Source organism: Leptosomus discolor, chromosome 1 (genome assembly GCF_034619465.1).
Source record: "Leptosomus discolor isolate bLepDis1 chromosome 1, bLepDis1.hap2, whole genome shotgun sequence".
NCBI classification, from domain to species: domain Eukaryota; kingdom Metazoa; phylum Chordata; class Aves; order Leptosomiformes; family Leptosomidae; genus Leptosomus; species Leptosomus discolor.
Window position 1 is genome coordinate 81,866,528 of NC_141391.1, and position 19,675 is coordinate 81,886,202.

The following is a 19,675-nucleotide window of genomic DNA, read 5'->3' on the forward strand; positions in this document are numbered from 1 at the left end:
TTCTCCCCTACAACCCACCAACCCCCAGTAGTTCATCTGCAGTTCCACTACGGTGTTTTTACATCTAGTAGGAAAAAGACATGCATTTCTTGTAGGGCCTGTGTTAGGGCAAACTCAGGGTGATACACAACTCCACAAAATTAACAAAGGCCTTGCTAATAAACCAGCAGGCAGGTATCTAAGATTAAGAGCTTCTTTGAATGCCTCCATAAAGCACATGTTTATAGTGAAGAAGACCGTACCGGCAGGCCCTTTAGGACTATTACCTGGGGCTACGCAAAGGGTGCACTGTGAGTAAGCGTTTAAAGTCAGTTTTCAATGAGCTCAACAGTTCACAGTTTCAGACAGTATGTCACCATATTAGGTTCAGAGGATCAAATTTCCTTTTGTAATTCCGCCTGCTCTGTCTGATACTGTACTTGGTTGGAAGTGGTTTTTCTAGGATAAATGCAATTCACCCACTGTAAATACTGCACAACCTAAATCATTGTAGCGTGTGTAATGTCTTTGCTATACATAGTCACCTGTTGTGCTTACAACAGAGAATATTTTATCGCAATTACTTTGATACATGTGCATGAAGAAACGCAATAAGCATCATTTCAGAAGGCTGTTTCAGCTGCTGGAGCTCAGGGCCCTGGTGAGATTGTTACATGAGCAGTCTAGAAGCAAACAAAATATTGCTCACCACACTAGATCTAAGAGAGTTACTTGTGGGGAATAATTTATTAATCAGATTTAGTCTCTTTTTCCACTTGCAATTTGTCTGCAAGCACATGGTGGTTTTTTCCTCTCAGATTTATTCACTGCTTGAAATGATACTCTGATTTTCAGGGTGTTCACAGCCATCTCATTACAGACAGCAAACTGTGATAGCCAGGAATTAGAGTAGATTGAGCACATATGTCAGCTGGTCTCATTTCTGCTCTCTGAGTGTCTCTCCTGTAATGGTACTTATGATGCAACTATTCATGTTTACAAGGTGAAAATGGAGATTCTTTGAATATTCTCTGGTAGTCAGTTAAAAAGTTTTGTGTGTCCACAGATGTCTGCCCCACTGCTTGTTCCACCGAATACTGAAAACCACCAGACTCTCACCTTCAGCTTTTTGCTCATGATATTCATGTGTAGTTTTACTAACATCTTCAGCTGGGAAAAGAAGTCTCACAATGTAGCTTGATGACAGAATACAAACCAGTGTTTGAGTCGGACAGATTAAATGTAATCCATGGCCTTGCCTTGCGTTTCTCAACAGATTTTCAGTTCTCTGAGCCTGTAACGAGCAACCCAGTGGTGCTGGCTTATATATAAATTGATTAAATAGCTTTAGTGAAGCCAAATATTCAGAGAATCTGCATTCAGCACTCCAGAGTAAGTGATAGACTTTAAAAAAAAAAAATAAGAGCAGGGAATTTCATACTTCGGATTAGGTGAAAACTGGCTGGACAATGTGAAGATAAAATGTGAACTCAGAGATAAAAAAATAGGTGAATAAATGAGCATCCTGAGTTTTCTTCTTTGTCCAGACACATTCTCCTTTTTTTTGTTTCTCTGATTGACGGCTAAACAGCTGGTAATTCCAACAGAGCATTTTTTCATCACAAAATACTGCTGAAATTCAGTAAGAATGTTTCAGCATTCACAGTATTGCAGTGAAAACCAGATCAAATTTTCTGACGGCACAGTTTCCTGGGAAGACTTGCTCCCTTGTCTTTGGGTCCTTGATATATCTGGCATGCTGAAAAGGAGCTAGGATCCTAGAAGTAGTAGAAATCCTCTGCACCCAGGGACCCAACACAGCAGCTGCCATAACTTCCAGACACCCAACCTGTTGAATCTCCAACTCTTCGACTGGGCCACCTCAGAGATGCATGTTGCACGTTCCCAAATTACACATTTCATTACCTTGCCTCTTGCTATTTTGTGAAGACTATGAACCCATTAAGATAATTCCAAATTTCTTGAAGGAATATACTCACTGCCTGATTTTTTCCTTAATCTCAGAATTTTTCATGGAATATGAATTTCAGCCTCCAGAAACCCGTTTGTTTTTTAGGGTGTTTAGCATCAGGTATCTGCTTAGCGTCTGTGCTACCTCCTTCATTTGCACATGCTATTATTGTTCTAACTCTTCATATCCTTTTTTGACTGCTCCTCTTTCCAAAGGAATGTTTTGGTTTAGCATGACAGTAAGGTCCTTCCCACTCTGGTACAGCACAAGTAGTATTTCGGGGGAAGGTGTCAATTAACACCCCTCCCCACTTTGACCACATCTGTGGTGGGAGAAGACAATACGGCAACGATGACAACCCATTTGCCTTAAATTGAGGTTTTGCAAGAGGAACATCTTCTTTACCTTTCAGTAATATTTTTAGCGGTTTGCAGGAAACGAGCATGATCGTTCTCCTTCAGCGACTGTTCAGCCTGAGAGATGAGGGATGTTGAGCGCTCAATGCACTGCTTGCAGTTCGCAATCTGCTGAGCCAGTTTTCTCAACCTCACCACCTTCAGTGGAAACATAAGAAAGCAGTCACATCTCTAAGGTCACAAATCATGATTGCATTTGCACTTCCGAGGTAAAGCTGGAATGCAAAGGGGGAGTTAAGATGTATGGCTTTGTTGACAAGAGCTTCTTTCACACTAGCTTGATGGTGAGCCCATCTAGCCATGTAACATTTTTAATAAGGGGACAGGCACAGCCTTTCTGCCTCAATATTTTCCACATGGAAAACAACAGGGGAGAGCCAAAATAAGCACAGCTGGCCTATTTTCCAACAGAAAAAACGTCATTTCCTGATACTTTCTGCTTACATGATAACTAAGGGCTATTTAGATAACAGTTTCCCTGAAGTGATGAGATCTGCATTAAAGGGAGCTTATAGATTAACTACTTTTTTCTTATTACTGTGGTGAATTTCATAAAAAATAATCTGAAAATAAAACTTGACAGAAAAAGGCTGTCCAGTTCTACTAACAATACACGCCTGCCCTTTTCGTTACATGCTTTTAGTCAAACAGGGTGTTTTCTTGTCAGATATTTTTAACTGGACAAAAGCACAGTAGTGCTGGAGAGCTGATTATTATTACTGCAAACATATGTGCTGGAGATAAACAAGGTAGATGTGACTGTAATCATTAGCTGAAATGTTAGGGAGGGGCACAGTCAACCCTCCATTTAAAGACAATGTTGGCTAATAAAAGTAGTTCCTGAAAGGTCTGGGAGTCCTTCCCATTGTTATCACATCAGGTTTGAACAGGAGTAAGAAATAGGAAGGAAATTAAATAATTCTGGAGTTTAGAAAGGCATTAAGACACAGTTACATGGAAAATGAGGAAGATAACAACCAAGTGGATTGGCAGAAATATCCACATTTATAATCAAGATAACATTCCCAATCTCAGCAATTGGGGCACAAGCCACAAATTTGCTGAGTTGAATTTCAGTTATAGTTGCATCCTAAGTAGAGATAAGGGTATCTTAGTGCACCTACCCAACAACAGAAACCTGTACAAAAAAAATATTTTGGAAAACTTTCAAGAAGAAAACACTGGCCAGACCATTAGCGTCCTGTAACTCAGTATTTCTTCCAAAGAAAGAAACAATAAAGGGAGAAAAATGCTGGGAAAGCATAAAGATTTTGATAAAGCTAATGATCTGATCAGCTTCTACGATGAACTACCGCCACAATGTTTTCTCTAACTGTGTATTTGCTGAGATTACAATTTGGTCTACACCAGTCTAACCAGGGACAGGTTCATTGCAGTATTAAGTAATTAATCTCTTTATTTACTTATTAATTAACAAAACAAACAATGAACAGAAATGTTACCTTGTGAGCTTTTAGTAAGCAGAAGGCATGTCATGATTTGTGAGGTCTATATACGAACTAAGGTTTTTGTTTGCTTGATTCTTTTTTATATATTCTTCAAGAAGACAACTGACGCTAAGCTTTAAAAGGTAGCGCCTTGTCTCACCCACTCCCCACCCCACCAATGGCAGGAACAATATCTGCACCAAAATTATCTTACCTGTTTGATATTAGGTTTTTTTCTCCTGTTACATGCTCTGTGGGATTTTATAGGTTTCTGGTGACAGGTGAGATTAAGGATGGAGCTGCACCGCATTGGCAGACTCATATGCCTGAATCTGCAGCCTTGCACCATAGCTAGAACTTTATACCTGAATGTTTCCAGCTCTGTAGCTGTAACTATAGTCCTACAGACAAATTTGCCATGCCCTACCTTCCAGAAAGACTCTTAGCTACAGGCCCTCTTAAAAGAAGGTACGTTGGGCAGAATTTCCTTTGTCTTTTCACTTGGGTCTCTTGAACTCCTGAAATCTTTCAACATTTGGGGGAAAGGATTCCAGATCTGTACTGGACCTCCATTGGTATCACTTTCGGTTGAACAAAGTAGAACAAAGAATGGGGGCAGATTCTGGTATCAGCTACATTCAAATAAATTTGGAGTCAATTGTATTAGAAATCTTACATGCTCTAACGGACATTAGAAGACATCTTTGCAAACAACAGATTTTTTAAAAGCAACATATGTGTATAGCACAAATCCAAATGAATGCAAAGTTTTCTACTTCATTGGAAGCACAGCTGGTCCCACTGCATAGAGAAACAGTTGAGACAATAATGCAGAAGGCCATCTTTTCCATTTTGAAGGGAATTACATTTTGTTAACAGCATGAGGAAATTCAGGTTCTGTCACACAATGTACAGGACTCGTGGTTTCAAAGAAGATTAAGGCAGGGCTTGCCTACAGGCTTTTTATTTCAAGTTAATTGGAATATCTTGACAGCCGCATTAACCATTTAACCTGCTCTTGACTTTATTCCTTTCTTCAGCTTTTCCCACACAAGAAGAGTTTATATTTGACTTACTTAGTTTAGCAGTTAAAGGGTAAACACCATGTACCTAGAAAATAAGAACATTAATTCAACTCTAATGTGTTTCTGAGTTAACAGGTAGCTAGCAAAATGTGGAAACTTGAATATCAGAGATTTTTCCTGCTCAATATGTTTGTCATTTGCCTGTCAGTAATTAGAAATGCACACTTCACTTAATTTCCTGCATGTTTTTTTGAATATTTTTTTGATAAATAAGTTAGACTTCCTATTCTCAAGAATGACAATGATTGAAACATTTTTTTATGCTCTAGTATTTTAATAAATAAATAATTAAAGTATCTGTATGAAAATATTCATGTAGATAATTGCCAGCCACGATACCAAATGTTGTGAAAGCGAAAACTTTGGGGAAAACACTGTCAGACATATAATGGAGTGAAGGAATCATTAATCAGTCATCATTTTATTACCATTTATTGATGGTGACATAATTTCTGTGCTTATCCTTAAAAATCATAATCGCACATAGCAAGAGAAATGCCAAACAAATTGTTGAGATCTAGTATATTAATCTTGATATATTTAATTCCTCTTTACATGAAAGTAGCAATAGCGCAGGATGCCAGGACTATAAAAGGACTTTCACAAATTTGTATTAATAGTACCTGAGGTCAAAAAGCTGTAAGCAAGAGGAAGCACTGTTGACCTAGTTTTGATTTAAAGAAGAAAAGCTTTTACCTTTCCTTCCTTGATTTTGGTTCCAATTATCTGTCGTCTTTGCTGGATTATTTCAATGAGCTGGTCACATTCTTCCATCAGCTTGGTTTCTTGGCGGGATGCATTTACCTACAAAGCAAACCATGATGATTAGCAAAACCTTTTATGACATCTTCCTTTTCCCTTTTCTAATTTAAAAATTGTATTTTCTAAAATGCTGGGTTTGGCATTTTTTGCTCCTTTCTGTGTGTAATCTATGTGTTATTTTGTTTTCCCTACCTTGGATTGTGTGAAATACTGAAACAAGTCTAAATGTCTTGTTTGTAGGAGGTAGGACTTGGAAATAGATACTCATCAGGTATTTCTAACTCAAGTGAGAAAAGCCTAGTACTGTGAGTACTGAGTGCGAACATCAGTCAGAAGTGAAGGCTCTTCAGGAGGTGCTTAACACATCACAGTTTCAAGCTGTATATAGGACTCCAGTGAATACTAATGCACATAAGAGCACAAGTACTGGATCAGACAGTCCATCTAGCATGGTATCCCCTCTCTCACTGTTGCTAGTGCCAGCATCTGCTAACAAAGCATCTTAGGAAGAAGTCACAACAACTGTGATGATTCCCATGAATATTTTCTCATTTCCCAACTATTTGCAGCTCAGAGTATTCTTGAACCAAATGCAATTCCTACATCATTACTAATCCTCAGAAGAGTTATCTTTTGTGGATTTATTTAGTTTCTTCTTCAACCCTGCAAACTTTAAGTACCCCATCATCCTAGAGCAATGAGCACCACAGCTTAACTCACAGTCATGTGAACTGCCTCCTTTAGAGGGATTTGAACCTGTCTCCTTCCAGCTGCATTTAATGATCCCAAGTTCTTTTACTGGAGAGCGACCTACTGATGCCTACCCATAATCTCCATGCTGCTTGTGCTTTTATAGATCACTGCTTTGTCCTCCAGCAGGACTTATTTTCTACATTGACGAGTCTTAAGTGACTGAGTTTTTCCTTGTATGAAAGCAGCACCATACCTTCAATCATCCTTTTTTTTCTTCTCTGAAAATTTGCCAGGTCTATAGTCTCCTTTTTTGATAAGGGAAACAGAACTGTACTAAGCACTCAAGGTGCAAACAAACTATGGAGTCATACAGTGGCACGATATGTTCTCTACTTCCATTTTCTCTACTTCATTTTTATTACTTTCATAATGATTCCTAATGTTCAATTTGCTGAATTTAACACTTGAAAATATTGTTTATTAATTTCAGGGTCCATATAGTGGTTCCTCAAAGATTCAAATTACCAAAGATCCAGGTGACACTACCAAGTAAGGTCTGTTGACTGTCTTTATTATCACCACTTTGCCTCAGCAACGAATCAGAAGATAATAGTTGCACTCATGAAATTTTCTACAGTATAAACATATGAGCCAGTGAAACTGGTTTTAATGCAAAAAACCTCAAAAAGAATATTAGCTTTCTATGGAAAATGTTGAATTTTGTCAAAAAATAAGAAACTTAAACTAGGAAAGTTTTGGTTCCCAGCCGAAAATGTTTTATTTCTGGGGTAGACTGATTTTTTTCAATGAAAAGTCAACATTCTGTTAGACAAGCAACATGTACTTCTCCATCAGCAGTAGCGTGTATAGCTTACATGTATACGTAAAGAGTCAGGAAAAAAAGGCAGGAAGTTGTAATCATATCTAGAATAAAGAAAAATGTAAAGGAGTGATTTCAGAGTTGTGTTTCCACACACACTTTGCTAAGAGGGCAATGCAGCCTTCAGCACTGCCCAATTGCTCCTAGAGCCATGTCACCTTTTCCATTGAGCTAGTAAGAGCTAGTGGTGAACAACAGGGAACAGCTCCAGGTAACAAGTAACTATATTTCTTCCCTTGGTTGTCTTTCAGTCCGATGAGCCCCTTGATCTGCCTTAGCCTTTTTTTTTTTTTCCTTTTCTTCCAACAATGTGTTTAAACATGCATTTACCTGTAAGCACATTATGGAACTCATTAATATTAAGCAAATGCTTATGTATCCAAATTCGGACCAGGGCCAATTTTACTTACATGAAATACATTTTGTCCTCCAGGCAAAGAGAGGACTTGTTTACAAAGGCCTGCTTTCATTAAGGTTTTGGATTATCCTTCTCAAACCTTCATAAAATTAGTTTGTTGCATATTTTACAGGCTTAATTATTAATTACTATATCAGAATTATAAAAAGAAAACATTTATTTCTGGAAGGGGTCAGATGGTACTTACAGTGCTGAGGAGATCTGCACGTGATGTGAAGACGTAGAAAGTACTTCCACTGTGCAGTTTTAGGTGCTTATTTATCTCCTTACATTAGCTGTTTGCTCTGCCTGGCTTCCCCCACGGTCCATGAGGAGAGACAGACCACAGAGCAGGAAACCCAAAGCCTCTGGCAGTGCAGTGTCTCTCCACTGATCGCTCCGGAAGCCTAGAAGAACTAGTCAATCAACACTGTCCCTCCTATTGTCCCTCTTCTCATCGTCCCGCCACCCCGGCTGCATCACACCCTCCTGTCATGTACCGTACTTTGGCTTGAAACTCTGCAGAGCTGTTTTCAGTGAGCTGTCCAGTGCACAAGTTTCCGCAGCCCTGACTCCCGTTTCGCTCATGACTGAAATTCCACCAAAGAGTGGGGAATCCCAAATGGGCTCAGTTAGGGGCAACGATCACATCCACTGCACATGGGCACAACTCCTTCTGTGTCAATACTGAGGTCTACTTTCGCCAGAGCTGACTTTGGCACTTAATTACAGCAACACTTCACAGGATTTTTGAGTAGCTTCCTCTCAAAGTGTTAGTTCTATCACCACCTCCATCACGTATTCATTTTGTCAAGCAGATCTAATTAATCTTTTGGGTAACTGTCATGAAACATAGAGTTACAGGAAGGTTAAGTCAACATTGTTTCATTTAACGCTCTGGTTGGTTTGAATAATAATGTATTAATTAAATCTTAACTTAAAAAACTCTAGACTAAGAAAAACAAAATGCTTGGAAAAAACCTCTGGATTTCTTATGCACTGACTGCAGACTTTTCTTTTTCTTTGAAATCTGAAAAGTATACTCCTTCATAAACTTAATTTGAAGACATTTCCAACTTTATAGCTTGCACAAGCTTATTAAAAGTAAAAAGAATATTCCAAAATTATTTGATATGTCTGAGCTTTGTATGAAAAAAAACCCGCTTAATGTGGGGGCTTTTCTCAAGTTGAAATACTCCTTAATCAAATTTTCAGCCTACAAGGCCTCTGATTCAGTAATAACTTTATAATTGAGCACATGCCTAACTTTAAGTGCACCATATTAGCTGTGGCCCTAAAGGGACTATTTGTGAGATTAGCATTGAATATTATTTACTTGTATGTTTCTGAGGAGTCATATGTCAGACCAAAGAGCCACAGGCATGGAGCAGGGCTCTGCTGTACAGGTGCTACAGAAATACCAGAATAAGGCTCTGCCTTCTGCTTGAGTCCTTTGATGAACAGCAACCTTGACAATAACTTCCAGCTGGGGCTGGCCAAGGAATGCAAGTTCTGTCTGGTGAAAATATTTGAGGTTTTACGTTCTACATTTTTCCACATTAAAAACAAGCCCTCTTTCCAAGGAGTTCATTAAAAAAGACTGAGAGCTGCATTAGAAAAGTCTGGAGACTTCATTGCTCACTTTGGTTGTGGGAGGCTCTGATTCATGCAAAGAGCAGACTCAAATCTGGGCTTCCTTCAACCCAGATGAATGTTGACTCCTTAATCTGAGATATCTATTGCCTGAGAGTTTATGCTGGATTCGGGGACATCTTTGTGTAGAAAATTTCACTGACATCAATACACTTAGTTTTGGCATCAACAAATTCCTTAAAAATCCATGTCAGAACTACTTCAAACCTAAAGCTTTGTGTTTTGTTGGTAACATTTTTATAAACTTCTCTTCCATGCCACAAAAAATTTTTAAAAATGACTAGGAGGTTTTGTTATGATTTAGCAAAAATGATGACTTTCCACTACAAACAAGCAAGTAAGGACTAATTATAGTCCTGCTGCTTATGCAGGGAGTTTATTCCTACTTCTGTAATATCCAAAGACCTCAAACAGACAGTGTACTGAAAAAAAAATATTGTCAGGGTTCTTTCCAGGTCTTCCAGACAGATGGATAGGGGCTGCTGGCCTTTGTCTCACAGAGTGGACGTAGAAAAAAAAAAAGAAAAATGGGGGTTCCTCAGATGTCTGACAGGGAGCTGCAAACAACGAGCCCTCCCGACCCAAAGGGGAGAGCAGGCCAGCTGTTCCCAGCTCCACAAGCTGAGAACTGCTTTGGAAAGTGTTCTGCTCTCTGCAGAGGCTTCCTTGGCTTTCATCTTCAGAGACCTGAGTTAAATTGCAGCTTAAGTCATAAGAAAATGAATGTGGTGGTTTCAAAGTCCCCAGCAGATGTTTGGGAAATCACAAAACTACAACATGGCTTGAGATTCATGGTTACAGGGGAGCTTCTATGGTTAATTCAAAGGCAAACAGAGCATCAGAGGGCTAGATTCATACCCAGGAAAACTTCCTCAACTAATATTCTGGAATCAAAGGATTTTTTAGTGTCTCAGCAGGATTTTCCTTGCAGTATCAAAACTCTCCCTCTGAGATTCCTCATGGATGAGGCAATTTTGTCCACAAGTGGAAGTGCACATGTGTCTTTTCAGCAAATATTCTCTAAATAACAACCAAAATAAGACATCCTAAATTAGAGGTGGCCTGCTTTTTTAAAACTACACTGTCTGGGATAAACTCTTCAAAACCGGAGTAATTTTTATTCGCTAGTCCTCTGCTGGTTATGCAAAATGGAAGAAAGTAGGTTGTAGAAGAGTTGATCTTTGGAAAGTGAGGTATGAATTTGGGTTTCAGCTTTACTATTTAAAGCTGGTCTCAATGCCTCAAAAAATGACTTCTTCGCAGTTGTGGCCATACAGGTTAAGAAGAGGTATCAGCTTTTCTTTATGGGTTTGAGTTGATGGTTATAGAACTACTATATATTCACAAATAAACAAAAACATCAGAAAAGCAAAATGCAATGATTCTACTTAACTGTAATAACATTGGCACATATCTCAGTCTAGATTTTGAGCCTGAATTCCTCCTTACACCAAATCTAGAGATCGAGGGGGAAAAAAACACTAAAATTATGACATATAATGTCTGGTACCTATTTACTCTAGGAACACTTTCTTCATTCTTTTGTCCTGTAGATGTGGAACACACTTTCAGGGATTAGAGTCTCCAGATGAATTAAAGGATTATACCCATCCAAAGAGAGAGTCCTATTCACTTTTTAATTACTCCATGTTGTAAAGTGAATAACTTAGAATTACAATACATTGAAGTCATAGTTTAACATCATCCATGTTTCATTTATTTATTTAATGGAAAACAAAGCATAACGATTAATGTGGATTTCTGAAAACATTTCTTCCCTTTTTTTTTTAATGGATGGTTAGACTGAATGCGAGTCATTGATTCGAGCCTCTTTCATTTCATATTCCTTTTTGATATTGCAGGTTATTCAATTCAGTCTTCTGCAGAGCAAAAGAATCTTTTGGAATAAAGCTTTTTCATACTTTATCTAGCCTAAGTGTAAAACTGATTTTATCTATTATGACAAACTGTGCCTTTGGAAATATATGATATTAATCAGCTTGCCATCTGAATGGATCATCTACAACTCCTTACTCTGAATTGGCGCAAGAGAAAGGAATGGTCATCTCCCATTTCAAGTGTGCCAGAGGCTTTGTTTTTATTTGCATTCCACATCTATCTCTAAGCAGGAGACCCGTGTTTAGAGGCAGTCTCAGAGCAGGTTAAACAAAGGTCAGTACAAAAATACAGCAATTTACTCTGGCTACCTAGGAATTTTGTGAATGAAGAATCAATTGGCCCAGGATAGCTAAACCTCTTTTGGTCAGGCCGATAAGACTATCTGCCGCAATCTTGACTGAAGGCAAACCTCTTTAGAAGTTTGAAATACTCACGTTACTTATTAAAATATTATTTTAAAGTTTTTTGTCCCACTGTGCTTTGAAGCACATTGTTGAGAAACTAACCAGCAAGATACTTAGCAGTCCTCTAGTGACATTCAGAATCTAATCACAAAACAAAACCAAACCAGAAGTTTCATGGAAAATGAACAAACTGTTTTTATAAGATTTCCATTAAAAACATAAAAAAAATCTTAAAGTTGGATGATCTGGAAAGTTCTCATAAAGAGCTACTCCAGAGACACTTATGCTGACAGCTGTAAAGCCCATCGACCAGGTTTGCTTCAATGAACCAAGTATTTTTTTATAAAACACAAGTGCTGCAGCAGCATCTTGAAACTACAGCAGGCTTTTCTCAGCCGGTGTGGCCAGCTGGGGAAACAGCTCTGCTCACCTGGCTGATGGGGATGTTGCACAAACACACGGGAAGCAGGTAGAGAAACACAGTGGGGGGACGCTGAAGCAGAAGTGTGGAGACTTTTGGCAGCAACGAGGATTAAGGTCAGGTAAAGCTGTTTGTGAAACTAAGCCCTAAGAGGGATGTGGGGTTTTAAGATGCAGTAAAAGGGTCACATTAATCGCTTATTTTTCAGTCATTATTTTTTGTCCTTTATGTTAGTCCTTTCTTTGAATGTAAATAACGAAAATATTTTTTGAATTTAACAATGTTTACTTATTTATTGTTTTTGTTTTTCCTGCTGACATTAAGCCTTTGTTTCACATTGAGCAAAATATTCCACTTAGTGTGTTTCATTTAAGGTAGAAAACCAAAAACAATTAAATAATCACTGAACTTCAAAGGACTGCCCATCCTTTGATGAAGATGAAGCCAGTGCCCTTGTAATGAACAGTTCAGTACTTAAAAATCTCCAGGATCCAGGGTCTTCAGCTTAGTGTTTAACATATTCACTAGAGGACCAATGCCTTTGGTCTCTTTGCTGCTCTAATTCCCGTTTACCTATTTACGTTAGGCAGAAAAAGGAGGAGCTCAGCAGTATTTTGCTCCCATAAAGGTAAATGTCTCAAAGACAGAGGATTACAGAAAGTAACAACATTTTGACTGACAAGTTATATTTTCTGATGGCAAAATATTACCTGCTGGATTAGTTAACCAGTGCTTAACAGTGAACTAAACCCCATTTTCCAGTCTAAGGACAAAGTTTTGTAGGAACAGGAGTCTAACAAGAATAAGAACACATACATGTGTATGAATGTGAGACAGAGGGAGAGATGGAATGAATGGGAACTGGTCCCCTTAACAGGCAATGGCAAGCACTGCTATTATTTATATACAATCCATGTGACCTGTTGTCATAATTATGACTCCAATTCCCAGAAGTTATAAAACAGTTGTAGGTGGAAGAATATATTCCAGCACGTATCTAATCTGTACATAAAACATATGCATAAGTGCTGCATTTCTCTCTATATAGAGGACCAATTATACCTTTAATTAGTAATTAGTGAAAGCAATTAAATAATTCTCTAGGCAAATAATATCTGACTGCTAGGCTAGGGCTTACTAGGCATGCAACTTAGGACATCCTTGAATGAATATTCCATATTGCCATGTGCTATGCATCATGTTTTATCAATTTTTATTTCTGAAGTTTCTGTTTTCTCTAATGTTATATAAAATTAAGATTCTGACTAAAGCTTGCCTGAGATTTTCATTGAATGAAATCAACTTTTATGAGAGTGAAATTAAATGTAGAACTGAAGTAATTAGAAATCAAAAGTAGATCACGTCATGTATTTCATCTAAACAATCTTAATAGAGAAACTGTCTCTTGTACATTCTCTCATTAGAAACTGTCTTAGGAAAAAAGTGCTGTAAACTCCTCCTTAGGGTTTTATGCACATCATGAAGTTTGCTAATTAGTCTCTTATTGAGAGTAAGAACTGATTTCCTTCAAGTCATATTTTACTGTCTGTTTCACAAATCAAAAAGTGTCAGTTACTTCTAGCACTTAAATACAGGAAATAAATTTAGCTGCTGAATGAGCATCTTCACAGAAATGGAAGATACTGGGGCAGAAGAAAAAGCAACTTTCAGTGGAGCTACTTTCCCACATGTTTCACAGTGATGATAAAAACACTTATTTAACTCACCGCGGTTTTCTATTCTCTAAAGAAAAAACCCAGCAAAGTAGATTCATTATTCCAAACTACTAGTGGTCACCTTTGTACAAATACAAAGGCCATTTGCTGTGGTTCAGACAACAGGATTTACATACAGGCTTTCCACCTAAATTTTCCTAATGAGAACTTCTTCATTTACGTGGGCTTTGACTGAAATGGTCCCAAATCTCAGGAAGGAGCGAGTACCGTGAAACTTAGTGAAAACAGAGTACTCACTGTTTTTTACTGTCACAAAGTTTCCTTATTGTTTGAGAGTCCTCAGGGAACCACGCTAACAGCCAAGTTTTGATTTTGCTGTCCCTCAGTAACAGAAATGCTATATATATCCTACATAAAAACTGATGGAGACATTTTGCCACAAAATTTGAAGAAGCTATCTTGTAGCTGAAGTCTTAGCAGGAACTCGATTTTTTCGTTATTTATATTTTTCCCATTTGGCTCATTTCGTTTTGATCAGCCACACGAAAAAAAGGCAATACCAGGATGCCATCTTCATCACTTTTGCACTACTGTTGCTACACTGATTTAAAATGTGTCTGTGATTGTTCAGTATCTGTGCCACTGAAATAAAGGGTCTTTCAATGTACTACTTTTTTTTCAGGTGATTATATAACATGTCTATAAAAAACACCCTTTGACACACACAAAAACAATTACTGACTGGGAACTTTATCCTGAGATTTAGCCTGCAGCAGACCTTTAAAAATGAGCTAGAAACTGAGCATTTCCATTACAAACAGAAAGCAAAGGATGCAGCAGTTTGAGGGTTACGCGGTTAGAGGAAAATGCCTTCCCTTTATACAACCGAAAATGATTTTGCAGCAGTGTCCAGAATTTGCTTCCTATGACGTTTGGTGAATTGAAAACAAAACAAAACAAACAGAAAGACTGAGATACAGATGTTACAAAGCTGTCTACAAGCAAAACCTATTTCCTTTCCCCTCCCCGCTAGATAATTGCTCCAATTTTTTCCTCCAGCTGAGTTCAGATTATGTTTCTGTCTAACAGATGAGAGAAGCTTCATGGTATTGACTACACAACAGACGTTTAATCATATATTTCCTAGAAGAGATGAGAAAAAAGTCCAGAAACAAAACTCAAATTGCTTAGAAAAAAGTAACTGGCAAAAGAGTCTCATGCTCAAATTTGTGCCTTATGCCACTTAATGTCATGATCTAAAAGAAGTTCGCAGAAGCTTCACACATTCATAGAAGCAATATGCCCCGGAAACTACGACAAAGAAGAAAATTTGCTGTGACATAGCACTTTGTCAGCCAGAGAAACCTGTGACATTAAAACCAAGGGGAGAATATGCATAGCACATTTGTTATGAGTAAATTACTGCAGCCTCATTTCACCCAGTGGGACTGAATCCAGCTACAGCATCTTCTATCTCAGCTGAGGTAGAGGGCTTGTACCTTGACTGTTAGTTTATGCCAAAGCATAAATATTTACACTACTTCCTTTTCCCTCAAACATCTTCCCCGTATAATAGCTCCAGAACTAAGTAGCTGCTTTCCTGACAGGCACAGGCATTTTTATGGACTTTTGAGAGCCACACGCTCATTTATCCACATGCTAGAGGGCTCCCGGCTGAAGGTCCACAGAATTTAAAGATAAAATTCTCTAGGACAGTTTTTAATACTTTTTAAAAAGTTTTCTACAGATACTATGAGATGTGTGAATGCTGTGAACTAGAACTACAAATAAACATGTTTCAGATTAGTAGCCACTTCTCTTCCATTTTCTCAGTTTGTGGAGAAAACCGTATTTTATCCTAGGAATCAGATTATCATTCTACATAGCCAAGCCTGCTATCCCTGGGGAGGCAGCCGCAGCTGCCTTCCCTAAACAGTGAGGAGCAGAGCTGGCTCACCAGAGCCAACCCAGTGAGCTGCCTCGAGCGAGGGGGTGCTTGCTCTGTAGAAAGCAGCCTGGCCAAAGCATGAGGTTGTAGACCTGCCATCGTCTCCAAGGAAGGAAAACAAAACTTTCCTGCTTAATAGCCTTCAGGGTTTCTGCAAAACCAAGAAATGACAGACAGGATTATAGAGGAAGGGAGAGTGGAAAGATGGAAAAATGAGTGTAAAACAAAAAACATGTTAGGGATGTGTCTGAAAGATGAGCAAAACCAGTGTGCCAGGGTCCTCCTAACAAAACAGAAAGATTTGGGACAGAAAGGAATGTCATAATCTCAAGCATACACTTTTCAGGGTGTGGTTCCCTCTGAGAAAATGAGATTTTTTAAAATGAAGCGTTACCATAAACTAAGTTTTAGCACAGACTATACTTTCATACTAGGCATGAAATCAGACATTCAGATACTAAAATTATTATAAAATGCTTAACAATATCTCTGCTGTACTTAAAGCAGTAAAGAACACAAGTTTGGCTTGATTTATTCACAAAAGTTTTCCTGCTGATATGCCCAGAACCACCCACAGGAATGCAAGACTGGAAGTGGCCTTCTCAAGTCTCCCAAGATCAGGTTCCCCATCAGGATAAATCCTGTCATAAATTGATAAACTCCATCTAAAAATAGGCAAGATTTATGTCTCCGTTGCTGTGACGAAAGGCAGCCCTAGCTGCCCCCTTCCCGGTAGCTGGAAGGCGTCCAGCTTCCAGATAATGAACGTCCCTGACCAATCCTTGCCTGCTCATGTGAGAGAAAAGTGAAAATAACTCTCTTTCAGAAGGGAATAAACATCAGTTTTAAAATACAGAGAGACTGGGATTAGGCCTTTGCTATCGATGAAGTTACAATTGCCTGATGGGAAGGATGTATGGGTAGATAATTAATCTGCAGTGAAGCTGGTTGCTGGGAAGCCATTAATAGCTCACTTGGTTGATGAGAAACAGTGGCTCTGAGACAACATTTGGTTTGGCTGGCGAGGATTCATTTACTCAAAAGACCCAGAGCCTGTTTGCTGTTCATTTTTGGAAACATCCGCTTCTGCTCCATATCAAAAGCCAAAAAAGACATTCCTTTTTCATTTTTCATGTAATATTGAATGTTGCATTTTATGACATGACAAAGGCTGTAAAAAATGTTAGTGTTTATTTCTACAAACAAATGTTAATTAGCATAACTTTTAAGTTTATATAACCCTTAATAAAAACTTGGTAACTTTAACACAAGGAATAATAATTTCCTTTCCTTCCTTGTTTTTCAAAGTTCAAATTAGGTGCGAAACCCAAAGCTTCTTTTCTTTTTTTTTTTTCCCCCAACTGGTTTTAAACCCCCCAAAATCCAAATCAGCATTAAAATAACATTATTTAAATGGTTTAAAATTAGGTAGGGAAAACCAAAGTATGTAACAGCAGTTTTTAAAGTGTAGTACCTATGCTATTACATGTTTACAAAGTGTATACAATATACTGCACATCACTATCTGTAATATATTCTATCAAAAAATTAAAAAGAAAACTTTTCCTATGAAATTAACTACCTATTTCGTTTCAATCTTTGAGTGAGTTCATACAGCAACACCAACACAGCCATTGGAAACTTCCAGCTTTTCTCTTCCTAATATTTTGTAATTTTAAATTTGTAACATTAATGTTACAACCAATACACTCTTTGCTTCATTCGGGTTCTTGGTTTGGGATGAATTTCTGTCATGAAGAAGCACAAAGAGAGCACATTGACTTTTAAAAAAAATATCTAAGGCTCAGCTTCTCTAATGCTGAGATATTCACATCATATCTGAAGTTTTCACAGAGCTCTGAGAAACAGAGATAGCTTTAAAGTTTATTTCCACATCCTCACTTGCCTGATTTCCAGTGTGGCCTAGGTCCAGGGTTTTGACTGAAGCTCATTTCTTCCTATTTAGCTAATTTAAATGCTAATTAGACTAATTTGATGAATAAAACGTGACATGAATTCATTAACAACTTTGCTGCTATTGCTTTATGTCTACAGAGAAATTTTCTAAAACAGGACTCCAGGGACAGTAGCGCATCTGTTACCAGTTGAACAAGTTGGATTTTTTGTAATACTAAACCCTAGAGTTGGTAATATATTGCAGAACTGCAGAGGAGATGGAGAGCCATTGTAAATTTTCCAGATCTAGCCCATCTTGGCCATAGGCCACCAATGAAGAAGAGGCTTTATGCTGTTCTGAGCCCATCTGCCTCATGGGTTTTGCTCTGAGTTTTACATACAGAGGAAGAAAACGTGCCTTGTCTCTGTCTCATTACCTACTATGGTTGTTCCAGCTGATACTGCAGTTGTTCTGCCTGACATTATTGCTGCCTAGACAAACAACTCAAACCATTCACCTCATGTCTGATACTGTGGATAGACTTTCATGGTTTTGTTGAGCCCCATGAAGTCAGTGAGGCTCCACAGAGGTGGAACAGACAGAAAAATGGATAAGATGATGTCTCTGGAAGAACAGTCCTGCATTTTTTGGTTTGCTGTGGTTTCTGTTTTATTTTATTTCCTTTTTTTTCTGCAGCATGTGCCATTACCACAGTCAACAATGCACTTAAGCAGATGCCAATTTTTCAAGATGTTACTCTGAATCTATTCACAAGCAAAAGTTGCTCTTAGGCTTAATTAGGTCACTGAATTTTAGTCTGAAAAAGACACAGAAGAAGTGACCCTATGGAGAACTTCCATGGGATTTTGTGAAGAAGAAAAAGAGGCTTCTCTAAAAACTAAGTGCCTTTCTGCAGAGCTTGCAGGTGGCTGTATTACAGCAGTTTATGTCACAGCTAACTTTCTCTTCAATTATATCCACGTTTCAGAAGCTCTGGTTTAAGGCTACCTTCCTCTCTCAAATATCCCAGGGCTATTCCTCAGGTAACATTGGAGAAGAAACCTGGCTTCCTTTCACATATACAGACAACCATACTCAAATTGGAATACCTTTTCTACACAACACTGTTACTATTTAATGCTGCTGGTCTGCTAGGAACATACAGCACGCCCTTCTCTGAATAAACGAGGTTGCTGCAGGAATTGCAATGCAGTCAGAAGTGAAACAGTCCTATGTAGAAGCCTGTCAACAGACGGCATTGTAATATAACCAAAACCCCAACCATTTTTCACAAGGAAAATAAGTTTTCCCTGCTAATGTGACTAGTAATTAGCTGTTCAACTGAAAATATCTTTTTCTCTGTGATTGAAATCTAAAGCTTGTTCCACTCTAAATTAGTAGTATTTATGTTGTGCCAGCTCCTCTTGATTCCTACCCCATTAACTTTTCCGTGCCATCTTAAGTTGAGTTTAGAACTTATGAGACCTGATAGCACTGCAAATAATGAACTCGGTGTATCTCAGTGAATCCAGTATAGCTGTCAAGAAGCACATACACCTCACAACATTGAGCCTTTCCTTGTCTTCCACTGTTTCTCAGCCACAATTTACCTGGAGGAGGGGTATAAATGTTTTGTATCTGATGTGTCAGCTAGGACTCATGGCTGAGACTGACAATAAGGAAAGCACTGGTGATAAAGTTTTGATGCCATGGGGATGTTTGTATAATATTTTCTGGCAGAAAGCATGAACTCATGTTGTCTTTTGCATGTTTTTTATGATACGGAAGCTTTTTGTTCATAGTAGTTTTGGCTTGGTTGACCTGAATGTACTATAAGGAAGAACTGAGAAAGTCTCACAGCATGGCAAAAAGTAAAAAGGAAAGTTTTGCTAAAAAAAATCGATTTTGGACCCTGTTCTCTTCCTGTGTCAGCTCCCATGTCTGAATTGGTCTGTGATTATTTTAATTTGCATGTAGAGCAGCAGCCCCCATGAGGCCACCTAAAAAATCCCCCAGATTTTGGGGAAATACAGATTCAGATACCTCCCTGCTAAAGATTTTATGTGATACTTCAAATATGTAACTGAGGCAACTCAGAAGCCTGTAAGCATCTTTATTCTTCTAAAGATAATCGTATCTCATGTA

At 38.3% G+C, this 19,675-nt stretch overlaps 1 protein-coding gene across 2 annotated transcripts in view; it reads right to left on the bottom strand.

Moving 5' to 3' along the window:
• Window positions 1–19,675, bottom strand: part of MID1 (midline 1) — a 97,087-nt gene that overhangs the window by 23,270 nt on the left and 54,142 nt on the right. For both annotated transcript variants that reach the window (XM_009962198.2, XM_086460726.1), the window contains 2 exons: window positions 5,597–5,704; window positions 2,357–2,505 (listed from right to left, as the gene is read on the bottom strand). In XM_009962198.2, coding sequence (XP_009960500.2) covers window positions 2,357–2,505; window positions 5,597–5,704 — 257 coding nt within the window. The remainder of the gene's footprint in view (window positions 1–2,356; window positions 2,506–5,596; window positions 5,705–19,675) is intronic.